Source organism: Corvus kubaryi, unplaced genomic scaffold, assembly GCF_017639235.1.
Source record: "Corvus kubaryi isolate FWS band 111438036 unplaced genomic scaffold, C.kubaryi_AGA036_p1.0 37308, whole genome shotgun sequence".
In the NCBI taxonomy this organism is placed as follows: domain Eukaryota; kingdom Metazoa; phylum Chordata; class Aves; order Passeriformes; family Corvidae; genus Corvus; species Corvus kubaryi.
The window spans coordinates 8,355,734-8,375,510 of NW_024581096.1; the positions used below are offsets into that span (position 1 = coordinate 8,355,734).

The 19,777-nt window shown below is 39.8% G+C and overlaps 1 protein-coding gene across 1 annotated transcript in view; it reads left to right on the forward strand.

Moving 5' to 3' along the window:
• Nucleotides 1-3,346: 3,346 nt before the first annotated feature.
• The window catches only part of HCN1 (hyperpolarization activated cyclic nucleotide gated potassium channel 1), a 204,277-nt gene continuing 187,846 nt past the window's right edge, over nt 3,347-19,777 (forward strand). The window contains exon 1 of the mRNA XM_042028383.1: nt 3,347-3,847. Coding sequence (XP_041884317.1) covers nt 3,474-3,847 — 374 coding nt within the window. The 5' untranslated portion in view covers nt 3,347-3,473. The remainder of the gene's footprint in view (nt 3,848-19,777) is intronic.

The window sequence follows — 19,777 nt, forward strand, 5'->3', positions numbered from 1 at the left end:
ATAAAAATAAAACTTGACAGAGAACAAGGTATACCTTCATCTAAAGTGAGTCCATAATCTTTCAACCATTTTTAGCCTTGGTGCAGTCTTCAGGACTATTCACACACACCATGCTCCATTATTTCTTCTTATGTGACTCAAAATTCTTTCATCTAAGCTGGGCCTCAGGAGAGTTCAATTTCCTGGCTGAAAACAACTTTAAGTTATTCTGATGTGGAGAAGAATCCATTCTCCCGAAGAAAAAACTACAGATTATGAAAATGTTTTCTCATCCTAACCATCTCAGGACTGCTATTAAAAACTGCAAGACGGTGAATTGTTAAGGTCAATTAGGCCACAGAAATACTGAAGACAAATAGCACTGAGACATGTACAAATAAGTATACATTTCTTCTATACAGAAAACAAAATTACAAAAATCTAACATTTGATCACAGGAAGCAGAAAATACCAAAATCTCAATTTTACCAAGAGATGTGTACCAGTGTGGTTTATACATATGCTGTGTTTGAGAAGTACGTGTAAAATTATATGTGTTACAAGTAATGCAGGTTATTTTCTTTCATTAAGAACTTCTCCTAAGTTGTATGGCATTTTGATGTAACAAACCCCTGTAAGATCTATATAATGCCACCAAAGGAAACAGAACATTTCCAGATCCTTCTGTTGTAGAAAGAGGGGAAGGCAGGCAGAGTTGGTCATTTTGGTAGGCCTGCAGTCCATGCTAAGTAAGGATAAATACTGGCAAAGGAGACATTAAATACAAGTGAAAGCAAATTTCATGAAAGAAGAAATTGAACGTTCTCGCTGTGCAAAATTTTCATCATCCATAAATGAAGGACCAGCACCATTAATCCAGTGCTCATCGCTTCTCCAATTAAAGAAATGTACATCAGAATCTGCTTACTGCAGCTGTAAATGTCTCCATTTCACTGTTCTGATTTACTCCATTAAAAGTCTATTTTTGTCCTGTACATGACTAGTTGTTGCTCTCCTAGGTTATGCTGGGAGAGACCATTCAGGTCAAGGACTACATGCAAAAGTCCTGTGGAATAAGGTGTGAAGAGGTAGCAAAAGTTCTAAGGTTGCAACATTTATATGACTGACATGGAAATCGTCAGTTCCACTGCCCGAGATGTGGTACACTGTCTGGGTCCGTGGAAAAGCACTGTGAGCTAGCCTTTTCATCCCTTGCCTTCGTGGGTTTCTGTCGAATATGATGTGAGTTAATTCTTTCAGAAAGCTGCAAAAAGTAATAATTTCTTACTTTTTAATTATCGTTTGGTGACAGACATTGGATGAGGGAAGGAGGCGGACATCATCTGGGGATAAAATACTAAGAGGTTTTTGTCTATCAGCAGCTGTGCATGAGCCATTAGCAGCTGTGCACACACTCTTCACTGTTTTAGGATAAAATCCTACAGAAAAGTATCACTCCAGATGGGGAAGGTTTATGTGTGTCAGCCCTCAACCAATCATGCTACAAGCATATTCCTTCCTATGCTGGACACTGCCCAGCCTTCAGCAATCCATCCTGGTGCATCTGTACTTGCCACCTTCTTCCACACTAGCATGATGTTAACATCTTCCACACTAAAGACCTTAACATCAACAGAACCTCGTATGTTTGAGTACACTAGGCATAAACATTCTGCTAGAGCTGCAATTGCTGAGGAAAGCCCTCAGATCCCATTTTGAAATACACCTTCCCAATGCACCTGATTGACACTGCGAACAGTGGTGTGCAGATTTGCACATCTGTTTCTTTCCCATATTTAAGCATCTGTTGTGTGAAGGACAAAGTGTGTAAAAATGAAGTGGAAAATACCATTGAAAGTACCAGAGTCAAGCTTGCAAGGCTTTACTAATTCTTTCCTACTCTACTTTTAATGTGCAAAATGAAAAATGTGTTGAGAATGTGTGAAAAACAAACCTATGTCAAACCTATTCTAAACGGAAGGCCAGGACCTACATTTATATGCTGTAATATCTGTTTTTGCAGGCAGACATTATGCTAGAGCTCCTGTACTAATATCTGCAGATATTGGTTCTCCATCATTCTGTAACCCAAACAAACTCACAGCTTTTGGGGCAAGTATCAGCATCTTTCATTTTTCGAAACAGACCAAGGCCTTCCTCCTTGCTCATGGTTTGTAAACAGTTTCTTACCATTTGCTCTCTCAGCTCCTACCTTACCCCACAGCTCCCCAAATACAATTTGCAATCATTAGGACAATGCATGTAGAGATACTGAAGGCAATATATACCCTATTTCCTTTGAGTGTATGTAGAGTACTGGGAGCTGGAAATACCTACCCTTTCCTTTCTGTCCAACAGCTTTTTCTCTGCCTCCTGGAGGCTTCTAAACTGTAATTTATGTACTTAAATGTCAAGTGGAGCAAACTAAATGTGGACTACAGTTTCCTACTGACATACAAACAAAGGCCAAATCACCTCTTGGCATACGCGAAAAGGTTGACTAGGCACTCGGGTGCACCTGCCATTTTACGCCTTTCAGGAAGAACAGGCACGTGCCCGTGGCAGCACAGCCCTCCTGATGGGAATTGCATCCCCTCGTGGTCCAGCCGTGCCCCCAGCATCTCACCTGTCGTGTGCCCCTACGCTCATGCGCTCGGCCCTGTTTTCAGTCCGCTCAAGCTAAGGGACAAGGGAGAGCCGCTTGGCGGGACTGTCTTAACGGGACCGGTGTGCTTCGTGTGTGAAAAGGAATGCCACTGAACAGCCGGCCTTCCCTGCTCACTCACACTCCACCGATCGTCCTCTCTGTCGGACAAACACTGCACTATGAGCGGGATGAACCCAAAACGCCTCCGCGACTTCCAGTGCCGCCCCTCGACCCCACGGCCAGGCAGACCCCCGCCTCTTGCTCTCTCCCAATCCGCCTGCTCCATGAGGAGCAACAGAAGCTTCCCAAGGGACCGCCGAGCCCGTGGAAACGCCCCACTTCATCACTCCCAGCCACTGTCTCTCGCTCGGGCTGTACAGGCACCCTACCACCCCACGCCTTGCCCCTTGCTTCGCCCAGGGTGAACCATCCACCCACGCGTGTTCCTGTGCTCCTGTGGAGACGCGGGCAGGGCGCCCCGGACCCCCTCTCCGCTGCCCCCGTCTCCGCGGGCCCCGGCTCCTCCCTCCCTCCCTCCGCCGCTCCCCGCCCGGGCGCGCGGCCCCTCAAGGACTCCGGGCGCTCAAAGTCAGGCGGAGCGGGGCCGCCGGCAGGGGGCGGGCGAGGGGCGGCGGTGCCCGCCCTGCGCGGAGCGCGCTCCGAGCCGGCGGCGCTGCTGATGCCGGGCGGCGCGGCGGCGCGGAGCTCTGCCCAGCCCAGCCCAAGGCGGCACAGCCCAGCCCAGCCCAGCCCAGGCCGGCACAGCCCAGCCGCGCCGCTGAAGGGCACCGGTGGCGGCGAGGCTTCCCCGCGCTCTCCCGCGGCTGGCGTGCGCCCGCCCCGCAGCATGGAGGCTGGAAAGCGCAGCTCCTCCGCCGGCAGCCGGGACGATGGCAGCGCTAACTCCTTCCCAGCTAAGCCGGCGGCCTCGGCGGAGAAAGCCCAGAGCAGCCCCGGCAGCGGCGGCGTGAAGGAGCATGGCAACTCGGTGTGCTTCAAAGTGGACGGCGGCGGGGGCGAGGAGCCCGTGGTGGGCTTCGAGGATGCCGAGGGACCCCGGCGGCAGTACGGCTTCATGCAGCGGCAGTTCACCTCCATGCTGCAGCCGGGGGTCAACAAATTCTCCCTCCGCATGTTCGGCAGCCAGAAGGCGGTGGAGAAGGAGCAGGAAAGGGTTAAAACTGCGGGGTTCTGGATCATCCACCCCTACAGCGACTTCAGGTGAGCGCGGGGCTCGCGGCGGGCGAGAGAGGGGTGGCCCCGTCGCCTCGCACCTCGCCCGGCTCAAACTTCGGCGGGCGCCGGACCGGGCGGCGGGGCCGGGGCCGGGGCTGCCGGGGCTCGGCCCGGCGCTCTCCAGCGTGCTGCACCCGGGACGGCCCCGCAGGCCCCGCGCCGGCCGGGGCACCGCCCGCAGCCCCCGAGGTAGGATGCTGAGCTTATGGCTCTCCATCCCCCCGTCCCGGTCTGTCTGCGCCGCGGGGCCGCGGGCCGTCGGGCACGACTCTGCCCCGGGGGGATGAGAGCTCGCCCGCCCGCGGGGTTACACAGCTGCACCAGCATCAGTAAAATCCCGGTGTCGGCACACGTGTGCCCTTCCCTGAGCACCCGGTGTAAACACTTGTTCCAGGGGTTGCGAGAAGGAAGCGTGTCTGTCAGAGTTACAGTAAAATAAGTTTATCCAGGTGATGTGTGGGAAACTATGTTTTCATAGGGAGACAGGTAAATGTGATGGCAAATTAGCATTGCTTTCACAGTAAGCTGCATGGATGCAGGATTAGAATATTCATACAGCAAGCAAGCAGTGCAAATAAATGCCCTAGAAGTTATATTTCCCTTTAAAATTACATTTAAAGTGTAAGATTATTTCACTTGATTATTTACGCCAGCTGGCTGTTTGCCTTTATAAATGTAACACTTTCTATGGTATTTTCTGAGGAACTATTGATGCCGTTAAGTGTATTTAATCAACAGCTTGAATTGAACAACCTGCGTCTATACGATAAGTGAATTGCACTGGAGACTGTGTTTAAAAAAAAGAAAATCCAGAATGTTCAATAGTTACATGGATCTTCTAAGAAAACACTGGGTTAAACAGAACATTCTTTCAGTAGGAACAGGAGGAAATACTTCCAAAGTCCAAGTTTCTGCGGGACTGTTTGGAGTGAGGTGTTTCACAATGAGCTGTGCTAGCACCTTGCAGTTAAGCCTGAGAGCAGTACAGCTGCAGGAGTGGAGGAGCACAGCAGCACTCAGTTATGACTTGAAATAATTCTTCAAATCCCTGCTTGTTTTCCTGGTTCCCTGAAGGCAATAAACTGCTCTCCTTCTTCTCCTGGACCTTTTCCCCCCTTGCATGTCAGCACAGCTGCATTAGCGGGTGCATTAAGTGGGGAGAGAGCCAAGCACCCACTCCCTTTCTACCAGCTAGAGAGGGACGCAGCAGGTCACATCTGGTGCTGTGGTACCATGCATAGGGGATTAGGGGGGTCTGATAGCCTCTTCCTTACCCATGTGTGTGCATGTGTGTGTATGAACTTCATTCACGTGAGGATTCTGTTGAAATGAATGAGGTTATTCTTGTGAATAATTTTCCTTGTTCTCTTGTAAGCTTGGTTTCTGAGTGAGGTGCACACACAAACAATTTTTTGGGCAATAGGAGCTCATTTGTCATATTTTGCAGCATGTAACTTTTTAAGCTGTTCTGTGAAATAGGTGATAAGCATGTACATTCTGTTTCATTACAGAAATATCTTCTAATTCAGTCCTAATTCTTCGAGTGGGAAGGTTTAGAGATCATAGCATATGTTTCCCTAGTTTTTTCAACAGGAGTAAACAACAATGCATCCTTTTCAGGCCTGTTGTCTGCATATTCTTAAATTAACTGGTATTTTCTGGTGCTTTTTAAAAAGTTTTTATTTTATTAGAGTGCTTGGTTTTTGAATAAAGTTCTTAGTCTTTCATTAGTATTGGGATGGTGTGGCCTGCTCCAGACCCAATTTTTCAGCCAGTAGGACTGTTTCAATGAAGGATATGAGATGTGTGTGTTGTTTTTCCCGAAATAATTGCAGCTGTATAGTGGTACAACTTTTCTTGGGTGGCAGTGTGAAATGTGTGAAGAAATTGTACTCTACAGTATATTCACCTTCTTATTTGGGAATTACGACAGCGCTTTTAAGCCCCATCTAACAGTGTCTCTGTACCAGAATAAATGCATATGTAAGGATGGAGTTGCCTTGGTTTTTTTTTGCGTGTTATTTGTAACAATGTAATGCTTGTGTGTAGACAAGCCTTAAAACATCTAAAGAGACACGGGTATTCCCAAGCCACTGTGTTGATGTTTCTACCATCAGGGGAAAGAACTAAATTTTCTACCTAAATAACAAGAAAAAAGTAGAAAGCTGAGTATTTTATGGTATTCAAATGAGAAGATGTATAGTGCATTTGTAGATGCAGCTCTTATTAGGGTATTTGTGGCACGTATGAAAATAGAAATCCCAGTGAACTTTAAATACAGGCACACTTAAGAAAATACTGGATTAACCATGTAAAATGTGGGAAATTCTGGTATAAGCTCCTGCGGACTCTTTTTTTTTCCCTAGTTCTGCATGTTTGTATGCATTTCCTGGGATAGTTTGATGTATTTGGTTGTATTTCTTGATCTCATTCTCATTTTTATTTGTAAAACAGTATATTTATCTACACCAAGTGGTATTTTGTTTTGGTGTTTGGAGGAGTGGGCAGCATCCCGGTGCCCTCCTGCCCCTTGTTTTAGTATGAACAGAGTGTGGAAGCTGTGTCTCTAAACTCGGTGCTCTGTGAATTAATTAGTTACTTGCAGCCTTGTGGGGCTTGGTCTTTAGTTTTATGGCTCTCCATCCTGCTTGTGTTTCAGGGAAGAATTGTCTCTTCATCGGGCAAATACACCCTTGGAGGATTAAATTCAATAAGTATTACATAATTTTTCCACAAGGGGACCATTTTAATCCTGGTTGTCTTTTCCCAGTCTTCTGAGGTTAATGTGCAATTTGGAAGCTGTTACATAAACTGAGCACCTAATGCACATCAAACCCAGCACAAGGCCTCTGTTTTTCTCTTTGCAGCTGTGATTACTGTATCTCTAAAGTTGGACAAGAATTCTGTGTAATAGCATGAGTCACAAAAATGAGTTGATCAGTCAGAGTTTACTTAAGTCCTGTGTGCGTTCTGTGAGATACTGAGTCCCTCTGGCTGTCCCTTCTCCCATGTGGAGGAATGAGCCTGCTGGAGAGCATCACTGGTCCAGCCCTATGGCCTTGCAGCCACTGGATGAGAGCAGGACAAAGCCAATAGGAGATGGGAGCAACTGCCCATGGTTCTGCCGCTGCCACACGCGTTTCATTTATTTCGTAGGAGATTTGTGGTGGACATGGGCTTTGGGTGACTTTTATATGTCATGGCCTTCTGGTATTAATGGAAATGTACGTGGATGGTTTTTAGATGATTAATTACTTCATGTCCTTTGTCATGTCAGGAGTTTCTTTAATGTTCAGAGGGCTTGCTTGCATGTGCCTGGGCTGCTTGTCCAGCCCTGTAGCATGTCCTTCCCGCCCTCCCTGTCTGTGGCCCCACAGAGAAACCCACGCTGTCAAGGAAATCTTGGGTTTATTACCACATTGGATGGGGCATGTAGTCAGCAATCTATAAAGAAAACAGAGTTACTGCCAGAGTGGCATCTTTTGACCAGAAATAGCAATGCATGAGACAGACTGAATGGAAATAATACGTGTATGCGTAAATGTAGCCTTCACACTCTGATGGTTACAGTCAGCTTCATGTTTGGGAACAGCCTTTCTTTGGAAGTGGGGACAAAAATTTTAACTGGCTTCAAGATGAAGTGAAGTAAGACTGTAATGTGGTGTTGTCTGTCAGAGAAGCAGGTAAACAGGTGCAGTGCAGGCAGTGCTGAAGGGTTTTTTTTTCTCTGTGTAGATGAATACAAAGTATAAACTAATTGGAAACAATAGGGAAAAAAATTATTGACATTTTGTCTCTGTGGGTAACTTCTCATTTATCCAAGAAACTCAAAACCTTATTTTAATGATAAGAGTAAAGTAAAATCAGAATTATTTCTAAAACTTGAACAGAAAATTTAAGAGCATAGTGAATAGTAAAGGTTTTCTGGATTTTTTTTTAGCTTGTGTGCTGTTCCAGTTTCAAAACCTTTTTTTTTTTAAACATTTAAGGCATCATGTGAATGTTTGAGGTTTATCCTATAAATCTTTATAAATCATTGAAGGCCCTATTGGTAATACCTTGCAAGTAATTTAATGCCAGGTTTCAACAAGTTTTAATCAGGGTAAAGACAATATTTGCATTTGTATGTCTGGGTAGTTACAGAAGAATTTGCATCTGTCTCTATTCAAAGCCATTTTATTATATTGTGCAGTTTTATGCAACCCGTCCATGTTGCCATACACATGTACAGCTTCAATTTTCAAGTGTGTGCCAAACTGTAAGTCAAAATTGCCATGGTTTAGTGTGACTCATGGCCTTTGTTAATGATCCTTTTTTTAAAACATTTGAACTTATATTTGCATTATGAATCAATTTGCTTTTTAATTTTCACCTATCTTTTTAACCTGTCTTTGATCACGAGCATGATAGACTGTGCATGTTATATGTGCAGCTTGAAATCACATTTCTAGAATTCATGCATGCGTTGGTTCAAAACCTGTTCTTTGGGACCAGTCTTCACTCTGCGTGTTATACCTATCTTAAGTTGTATCTTAAGAAGCTTAGGGTAAGCACTTTGTCCTTCTCTTTTGTCACGTTTTTAATATCTCTCTTGAAGCTAATGAGATTTATGTTTTTGTGAGCTGTTACATACTTTGGTTTATATAGAGCAGTAGAGTTGGAAGGTAGTGCTATATGCAATGAAGACAGAATGTATTGTATCAGACTTAAATGTAAATGATAGAGGTATATGTCTTCAAAACGAAAGACATAAATCATGTTGGTCTGTACTAAATAGTTGAGATACAAATTAGTGTGGGCTTTAATGGATACATTATATCACTGGTAGTGCCGGAATATGAAATGGCCACAGTTTTGTATTCTCATGGTAGTAATTTCTTGTTGCTCAGTATTTGTCATGAGACTCTATTGCAGAATTGATACTTCTGAATTCACTAATAAACTGATTATCATGTCACTATGTTCAGTCCTTGCATGTGGCTAAACATAGAGAACCATTTAGTATTAAAAAGATTATTAATCTTGTGCTTGATTTTTTATTTGCTGCTTTCCAACAATTTTTGCCCTTTACTTCTGTAAATGCCCTAAAAAAATAAAATGACAGAATTGTAGCATTAATCTAAATAATGCAATTATAATATTTGAAAATTCTCTCTGACATCAAGTTATATATTAAGCTTCATAATAGTTCCCCAGGTAAAATGCAAGTCTCATAAAGGCAAGCTGAAGAGAAATACAGTAATGGTCCTCAAATGCATAAATGGATGTTACAAAGTGGAAGGAAATTACATAGAAATAATGGAGTGGAATTGTAGCAACAAATATCTAAACTAGACATTTAGGATGCAGGACCAAAAATAAGCAACAAAATGTTCTATTGGAAATATTCTGATGTGAAATATAGGCCAGAAATGCATTAGGTTGTTTTTCATCTCCAGTTCCTATTATTTTTCATACTGAATAATGTCTCATCATTGGTTAGCACAGATTCATTTGTTATGAAATCTAGTTGACTAAAGCTAGCTACTGACATTTCTTTTTGCACCACTTGTAAGCAGGGATGTGTGAGAGAAAATGGAGATAGAGAGGTGCATTTTGTGCTTTTGGACTCATGAGGGCCATGTACTCTTGTCTTCTTTGAGATTTTCTTCAAGAGCTACTAAGGCAAGGCAGTGGAGTCCATCTAAGGTTGGTGCAGCAGCCACTCGCCTTCCAGACCTCTAGGGCATGTGGGAAGCCGTATGCCCTTGTTTGTTCAAGCAAAGTGATTAATTTTATTAATAAGACATCCTTCTGTCTCTAGATATATAGAATACTAATGCATAGTTTGAGCTCACTTACATGTTGAACATTTTCCAGTTTTCATTATGTTCATTCTAGTTCTGGAATAAGTCTATTCACTGCATTTTCTTTCACATTTTTGTCATGTTACTTTAACATTGAATAAAGTTTAGAGGAGAGAAAGAGCTGAACAAGTGTAACTCAAATAGTTCCTCAATTCTCTGAGTTACTTTTAATTTAACTTGGGACATTTCAACGATCACTTGCAGCACCTATGAATAAGTACAAAAGTACTTTTTTTTTTCCTGCAAGATGCTTAATTTTACCATGTTTACCTTCTACATGATCTAAATAAAGGCAAATATTTTCATCATGATTTTGAGAAATGTTTAAAAAGAAACCACAACAAAATAAAATAAACCCCAAATGTTACAGAATTCCTGTGAGTAATTCCATAACATGTAAGTCAAAGATGATATTTTGGGGACGTTACATGTGAATCTTTAAAATTTAACCTGGATCAGTCAACGTTGTGAGACTTCCTCTTCAGTTTTCTGATGTTTTTGTTTTGACAGCAATGAGAAAAAGTGCTTGATAAGTATGACCTATGTCCATACATCCTATATACACTTACCAAAAATTGGATCTCATAAGATCATCGTGGTGCTTGGGCCTGTGGGGAAAAGGTACTGATTCTGGTATTCCAGTTGATTGTTTTAGCATGGCTACACATTGCAAAATGTGTTCTGGGACTGTATTTGTTAGCTCATCAAAATAAGCAATGCTTATAATTGAGTCAATAAAAGTTTTTTCTTCATCTTAGGTTTCTCAGACTTGGGTACATGAAGGGAACTGTGAATTGGAATACTGTATAAAAACATCAACTAATACATAAAGGTCTAGATTTACGATTTGATTGGGGGTTTGGTGACTACAACAGCTGAATGAAAGATGCATAGGATTTGATAAGTTGCTTAGGCTTTCTTGTGTGTGTATGTGTGTAGTTTATATAATGCAGCTAAAATTTGAGTGGCTCAGTTTCTGATCATTCAGCCTGGAGTAGCAGAAATAGAGATGTATGAATTCAGAGGTCACCTAAAAAGTATGAGTCCTTAGTACTGCATTTCTGCCTACCTATCTAAGATCTGTGGCACTGTAATATTTAATTAAACTTTGTCAGCTTTTTTGAGAGGTTCAATTTGAAGGTATAAGAAGGCAAAAACCTATTTTTAGGGACAAGTGTAGAATATGAAAAATTGAAAAGATATGTACTTAATTTGATCATAAGTAAGAGGTATCCATTCTCACCTTTGCTTTCACTCAACAGCATGCCTGAGAACTGTTTTCTATGTCAATATCCATTTTCTTTTTGGGAGAGGAAACTTTTAACCTACTTTGCAACATTAAATTTTTAACCTGACAGTACAGTTCTCGTTAATTGCTTGAAAGTCCTTTAGCTGTCTATTTCCTGATTCTTTCCCAAAGGCATGATTTAATTTTAAAAATCATAGTGTATTCAGCTCTAATTATTGGAGAGCTTGTTCTAGACACATAGTAAGGTATGTTAATGACCAAAAAGTGTATCAGCTGGAGTCAATGTCAGTACTACCTCAAGGACACTGTCATTTAGCTTCTATAAAATCCCTGTTAATATCTTTTAATCTGATGATAGTGAGATTCAGGCAACCTGCGTGGTATTTTTCAATAATCTTACTGCCTTCTAGTGCAATGCAACTGGAATAAGTCTGGAATAAACTTATGTTCAGAAAATGTTCATTTAATTACAAAAGAGCTGCATACTGTTTCCATTACATATTTGAAAAAACCCCAAACTAACCCCAAAGCCATTTTCATTTTTGCCAGTGAAGTTTCCAAAACTGAAGTTACATTACACAGATGAGAGTAGGATATCTTGATTGTCTTCTATGTTGTTTATGTGTATATATTTTCTAATTAACCATGTCATTTAATAAATAATTTGCTACACTATTGGAATTTAGTGTGCTACTGCTCTTAAGTTTCTATCTCTAAGAATGTAATATTTATTAAAAATCTTATTAAGATATTTCATTTTCAGCTGAAAAAGCATGGTTTGTTTTATGCTCACAGTCAAAGCTATGTTGGTTTTTGGGGGGGGGCCCCGCCGTATTTTTTTTGAGTGTTTTGGTTTTTTTTAAATTGCTTTAAAATAGCCAGTATACATAAAAATTGTTTTTAATGCTGGGAGGGTGGTTTAAGTAATATTACTCTTTTTCATCCAATTCTCAGTCTGAAAATCACTGAATCTTATATTTGCACAAAAGCTCCACTATATAAAGAGCCCCACAGAAATAGATTGTGCCCTCATGATACCAAATCTTCTGATTCTGTATATGTTGTACTCTGGTTGCCTCCAGGTATTTTTTCCTCTTATATCAGTAGACTAAGGTGTGGAAATATTGATGTTTCTTTAGCCGTTTCTGTTGTCTCTTACAGTAATTTATCAGATCCTCCAAGAAGCACCTCTCTTCATGGCATGACTGCAGCAGTGACAGCAGGGTGCTGATACAATCTGACCTTAATGCAAATATGTGGATTGCAGTAAATTTAGAGTAATATGCCATGAGACCTCCATAATAAATGATTGCTCTATCTTTTTCTGGGGAAAAGCTGTGGAAAATACACAGAACTTTTGTAGGATACATAGGAGTAAAATTTATGCAGGTCTACCCAGGAGATGAAATAAAAGCATGGCTACAAAACCATAGAGATGCAATTAAGCTTTTACATGGCTGGTGAGAGGTTTTCCATCAGGCTCTTGAATGATTTCTGTCTAGTTGTTCATTCCAGGAGGACTTATAATTTCTGTCTGGTAGAGAAATTGCTGTGAAACCAGTAGCAGGTACTACTACCCCCTAAACATCTTATGGCAATAGACACTTGCAAGCTTCTGGGATCCCCAAACACATCCTGGGCTACAGGATCCCTGGGATGGCTGCATATGGGCTTATTTGCACTTGATTTTTCAGTGAAGGTAACAGCCAGGCTTGTCTGTCACTCTGGTTCACCTTGTCTTTAGTGCCAGACAAGCCCAGTAGTAACACCAAGAATTGCTTTTCCAGTTTGGGATTAGTCTGGTAGATTTAAACTTGGAAACAAAACAAAAGTAGCAAAATAAATCAAGAATATACATCAAATGTCAGTTGTTAATTGGGTACTTTTTCATATACCCACTTTACCAAGTGTTCTTATGAGCTGTTTTTCAGAGCTGTGTGCCCAGTGTTCATGGAAACTGTTATCTAGGTGACTGCCTGAGTACTGAATCCTGCTTTTTCTTTTATTTGTAGCATTTCTTGTGGTCTAATTTTTCAGGTAGTGAAATCATGCTATAGGCAACTTGCATTCAAAAGTTTGTAGGAGCACTGGGATGTAGTCCCTGGAAAGTATTTGGAAGCAACTTCCTTTTTTCCCCTCATTCTGTCTTCTTCCTCCTACATCTCTTTCTGAATATATAATGCATTCCTTTAAATAAATGGAAAAGATGAAATTTTCTTGTTGTTTTTTTTTCAATTGTTTGTTCTGCTGTGTAGTTTTCCATTCTTAGTCTGTTAGCTAGAAGATACTGAGCTGTTTGTTTAAACTAGCAGGGAGAAGTTAGTTTAGGTATTCTTCATAATCTCTAGCAGGGAGAAGTTAGTTTAGGTATTCTTCATAATCTCTTGCAGTTTTCAAAATTCTTTGTAGTAATTAAAAAAAAAAAATTTGTGTGTATATTTTCCATTTCCCTTGACTTGGACAGGTTAGCAGCTTTCTGTTGAGAACTGCAGCGTGATGAAGTTGAACATACTGTTACCATACATTGCTACACAGACACTTTGCCGAAATTGTCCCTTCAGCTTGTATATTGCCAGCATGGGAATTCAAGTGTTGCATACATCTACCACATTAAAGATATAATTATCAGAAGCACGGTTTTGTAATGCAAAGGGAGTGTGGTACCAAGAGTAAGCACTGCCAGATGGTAGGCAATCTATCAGAGTGTTTAAAAAGGGTCAGAATTGAAAATGTCTGAAATCTGATGGCTTATTAAGCAGTAGACGTTGAATGTGTGGGAAAAGTGAGAGATGAGTAACCTAACCATGAGGTGCCCACATGACCAAACAGACTTTTAATTGCATGCATTCTGTCAGTATTATATGAAATACTTGTTTTTGCTAAATTAAATGTGGTTTTGAAATTTGGAACAGAATATTAAATCCAGTGATATACTGCTGGGTGTTGAAAAGTTCAGCAGGATTTGAACATGTTCTTACTGTTTATTTTTTGAAGTAGTGAATTTATTATGATGGTTCATGTCTCTGTAATGGAAGAAGAAGCCCAAAAACAATTTCAAGGTTTTTGTGCTGAAAATAATTAAATCCAGTATGTAATAATTTTATTATTTCATATAAATATTAATTAGGTAGATACGAACTAAGTACAACATAAATTGTGACTGAATCCAATTAAATGTCTCTGGTTTTACATTGCTATTTAAAGGCACTAACCATGAGTTTAAAATTTCTTGCTTCACTTCAAACTGTTCCCTATTCTTGTTTCCTGAAGTTAGATTTTTCTATAGTGTGCCCTTATGTTGTGCTCTGTTGTTCACATGCACACTAATTTTCTTCTGTCAAGAGATGATTCTCATTGAGACAGGTCTGAGGAATACTCTGTCAGTATTATACAATCAGGCAGTGTTATTCTGCAATTTCCACCCCATCCCCCTCATTCCCCAGGACTGTATGAGCACTGCTCGATGTGACTACGGTTGTTTCTGTAATTTCTAAGCTGCAGCCAACTTTTACATTCTACACAGGCTAGTCCAAATTTATCTTCCTGTGGAAGGGATGGGAGAGCTGCAGTGAACTTTCACTCCCACACTTGTTCCTCATAGCACGACAGAGTTCAGACTTGCTTCAGGGAAGGAGAACTAGCTTTGTAGCCTGGGAGTGCAGGTACCATGAGTCTGCCTAAAATGGTGGCAGATGTTCCTGCTGGGACTACTGACTCGTGATTCCGTGAAGTGTCACTGAATAGCAGTTTCTCTGTGTTGAATGTGCACGCTGATTTTGTGCCACTGGCAAAATGAGCAAATGGAATATGATATTTAACTTGGTTTCCTGTTTCCAGTGCAAATTTTTCCATTTCTGGAATGGCTTTGAAAGTGTCAGTTTTACCCAGTGCTCCACACAGTGTGCAAATCTATAGGATGTTAGATGAAGATCCGAGATGGAAGTCAGGAGCCCATCTGTCTTTGGATTTCAGGACCTAGATACTTGTAAGCATCTGGACTTTGTGCCTGAACATCTTTCAGAATTCCAGTCATAAGGAGCCCAAAATGATAAACCTGATTTTTAAAAAACGTTGTCCATGGGTGCTGTGCTTTTTGCAGAATAAGTGTGTCAGAATAATGTGAAAATGTTTCAGCTTCCATTTTTGTTGTGTTATATATTTTGATTTGCAATTTACAGATGAATGTATATTGTAAGATTATGAGGAAAAGCTCTGTTAATAATTTTTCACTCTTAATTTCTTGCTGTTCTCCACCAATAAATTATTAATATCTATTTGGCAGTTCTAATTATTACACATCTTTAGTTTAAACACATTTGATTAGTTCATAACTCACTGTCCTCCAAAAAAATGAAACATAAATATTTGGCTAAATTAGATTTTGTCTTTCTGAGGAATATTGGCTTGTGGCTCAAAGCTCTTATGAGATCGTCAAAGTAAAATGTTTTCATTTGCTGAAAGCCAGAAACCTATTTATTATATTTAGACAACTGCATTTTGAGTAAATACGGATGGAAGATAAAGATGGACATCTGGTGTTTTATTCACCATGGAAAGGGCAGCTCATTGTGTTTTGCTGTGTCAAAACAAGAGTCATCTATCAGTATGGAAGTAAAGAGCTTCCTTGGTATTTTTGTGGTTGTTTATAGTTCAGGTCGTGGGTCCCTGACCAAAGTTATTTGAGCACTTATTTTAGAGCTGCTTATCAGTGGCTACAATTATAGGCAACTTTACTTGCACGCAGACACTTCCCTCTGCAACCCCTAACCTGCAGTGGGTGTCTGATGTCAAGACCAGCCCATTGTTAAGGAATACAGACTGTTTTGTTTGAAGACCTGAAGACTGGAGAAAGAATTTTTGTGTGAAGAGACTTCAAAGTCATCTGCTAAAGTCACTCTACCAAAATATAAAGTGGAGAAGTAGATTATTAAATAATTCCCTTTTATATTTTTTTCTTCAATATTTATAGGTGAGGCATATAACAAAGCCTGTAGTTAAGTTTGAATAAATTTTCCAATCTTAATATCTTTAGCAATCTTTCATTTTTCAGTCTAAAAACTGACATGTTATTCTGATGCCTAAAGTGACTTGCTCTCTTACAAAAATGAATAAAAGCAGCGTGGAGGAAAAAACTTTTATCTAGTGTATGTATTTTGTATAACAACCCCACTTTGGATGATTCTGCCTCAATGAAGATAGAACAGAATTTTAAATTAATCTAGGTCTTGGTAAAGTGTATCTTCCAGTGGCTCAATAGCCATTTCATATGACTAAATTAAAACAAAATACTTAATAAATGTATTTCAAGCAAATAATCTGCTGTAATTCAATAAGTGCTTTAAACACATAATTTGTAAATTTAATACATACTGTTTTTAGAATCTCGACCATCCATGTCATTATTGTATATACCTGTGATAAAATGTAATAAGCCCTCATGTTTAATTGCTACCAAGCAGTGGAAATGACCTGCTGTACTTCTGGCAAAGGTGCGCAGGAAGGAGAAAAAGCATCAATGCATGTAAAGGCGTCTCCTGGAATGCTTCATATTGTGGGCTATCTCCTGTCCTGCAGATCACAAAACCATTTAAATTTTGAGTTCACATGTGCCGCTTTGGGGGTTTTTTTGAAGGAATTTGTTTGTTTCCTTTTTTTAAGAATAACTGAAGTAATGTCATTAAAAAAAACCAAAAAGCCTCTCTATTTCCTTATATTAAATTAAATTGCAAAACAGCCATTCAGCAATTTCATTCCATTACACTGACCAGTGTTCATATATGTCAGCAATGGATTTTACATCCCCAGAAACTTGGTTTGTATTTCAAACCTCCACCCTTGACTCAGCTGCACATGAGGCTTTGCTCAGCCCAGCTTTCATGGAGCTTGCTGGACCGTTAGGGGGTAAATAGCACGAAAAGACGAGGAGGGGGGCAGAGGCAGAGCTGACAAGGGCTTGGTTACTTAGGCAGTAACCAGAGCATAATGTATGCTCTTTCTTGTTTACTTTGTTTGTTCTTCTGGGTTTTCCTTTTTGCTTTAAACAAGTGAATATTAGGTCTATCTGATCACTGCTCTGTCTAGCTGCATAATGTGCTGATTTGTTTTGGCAATGCAGGCAGAGCGCTATGCTGTCAAAAGGATGGTAACGCAGGGATGTGCAGTATTCAAATTGGGAATTTATAAAGAAATGTTAAAATTAACATTGCATCTCTTTAAATACTGTGGAAGGCAAATGGCTAGCAAAGAGATATGAATACAAGCTGAGCAATTAGAAAAGTGGGGTGCATCCCCCTGTAAAAAGGTGTTCATAATAAATATACCCTGGAGAAAGGTATAATCAAGCTTGTGAAAGATTATTCCTTTCATTTCTTAGGTGTTGTGCACACTGTATTTTCAATTAGTTGATGTTTCAGATAAATTGATATGATTAGTTCTGTTAATAAAATTACTAAAATAACAATTCCATAATCATATAATTTTTAGTGTATATGAGTATGTTCCTAAATGTCTCCTTTATCTGCTTAGGAATTGAAATTGTTCATCATGGATGTGGAAAATGCAGAATAATTTTCTTCCTCTGCTGGAGAGGATTTGAACCTGTACATTTACTTTACGTAGCCCTTCTGGTATGGACACTTCCAATAACAATATCACCTCTCAGAATTGTTCTGCTTAGGTGGAGCACAGAACTGAGAACGCCTCTCCTGTCTCGTGGTTGGCTTCCTTGGGAACAAGGTTTTGTTCCTGCTCTAGTTTATGTTTGTTTAGGGAAAGAGAACATGTCAGCAGCATACCTTGCTTCAGGAGGCACCGTATGGCTTGGGGAAAGTCAGTTCCCTGAGGTGTGGGAGATCCTGGGCTCAGCTGCCTACACATGGATGAGGAAAGTCCAATGGATGTTCACAGGTGTTGATGAAAGCTTGAGGTATTTAGTTGTTTTTTGAAAGGAGGATGCTTGTGACATGACCCTAATTACTTACCGTGTTGCTCTGCCATGAACCTGATCTTTCTCTTTCCTTTGCTTGTCTAAAAATTGTCTGAAATATATTTGAATCTTTTTCATCGAAGTATAAGTAAAAATTAATAAAATGATAATTTTGATTTGAACACTGATTCATCAATATCTGATGTTATTTTCAGAACAAACAAGTTATTGATATATTTTTTAAAATATAAATTAGATTTATTATCATTTGAAGCAAATTATTTACCGCAGTGGGATATTCTTGGATTATAATAAAAGAACTGTTTCTTAAGTGTACCTTCATTGATTTTAAAGGGTTGAAATATCAGTACTTATTTTTATATTCAAGGAAACATAGGCTATGTAGCCAAAAGTTGGCTATAAATAGTTGTAAAGAGAATAATAATTAAACCTGATATCTATATATATATATAGATAGATAGATAGATATGCAATCTTGATTACCTGGTTTTGCATTAGAATCTTGCACATCTGTGTAGATACATAGAATGACTGTAAATATTCAGTCATGTATATTCGTTTTCATTTATGATGTGGGAGTGCATCAGCTTGTTTCATATCTATCTATAGTTCTTTCACACTTTTTCACATCTCTAATTTTTCCCTTCATGAAATTTGAAGACTGGCTCTTTTTTTACTTTGGTTTGAAAATAGAGCCCATTCTTGCCTTCAGTGCATTTTGTGAAGAAATGATACACCAAGCCCTACTTTGAAGCTGCTCTTCCGAATGTACTGTATCATTTTACAGCTACACACAAAGCCAGTTTCACCTCTGATTATCAGAATAAAATTGTTAGTAGTAGTATATATGTCAAATCCAAGTTGATGATCCTGCCCTTGGTTTTGGGTTTTCTTGTCAGAGGTATTAATCGCAAAAAAACTAATTGTCCCACCTCATTTGGTGGTCATGGCCAGTCTCCTCACCAGACCCCATGCCTGAGATCTATCAATAGCTACTGAATGACATTTTCCCCATCATCTCTTTTTCTGAAGCAGAGAAAACAGAATTTTCCCTATCAGCAGAAACTTAAAGATTATACTGATAATGGAGAAATTGAATTGGTTAGAAAAATCTATTAAAGGAAAATAGTAGATGATACTGACTGGCTTTCTAATTTTTGGAAGGGCGTTGGGAAGCTACCTTCCTTTTCACTTGATTCTTTGTTGAGAAAAATTACAGAAGGCTTCTTCCAATCTAAGCCTCTGAATTTTTAGTATGGAGGCATCCTAAATGTCATGTTTCTAAATGGCACTCTTAAAATTACTGTCACTACAAAATTCTTAATTAATGCAAGTGTTCCAACATGAGATACAAGATTATTTTGCAGCTGAAATATTTTTAGATCTGTCTCCTTCAAACTTTTTTTTCATGCCTTTAAAGTGGTCATTTCTAATTTGAGAATATGAATGCGTATTTTACAGTGATCTACTACAGAAATTTGCTGACACTTAGATAACCTATATGTGGCACTTTTCAGTTGGTTTAAGGGCTGATAATATCAAACTGATACAAATCAGTTACAGCCCTTACACAAAATGTTGCCTGATGCACGCAGTTAGTGCAACCTTACTTCTCCTTACTGTACCTTTATTTCTCAGAAATCTGAGACTGAATTCATTAATGCATGTAAAATACTACATACATACATACATTATATATTATGTATTTGTGTAAGTTAGTTTTGTAGTCCCCTTCCATGGTCAGTACTGTGATTTTCTTTTCTAGTACTTGAAGCACTTGAGCATTAAACCTAACCAAACTATGAAACCAAGGACTTTTGAAAGTAGTAAATTGCTGTTCATTGGCTTCACTGGGCTCTGATCAGGTCCCCTGA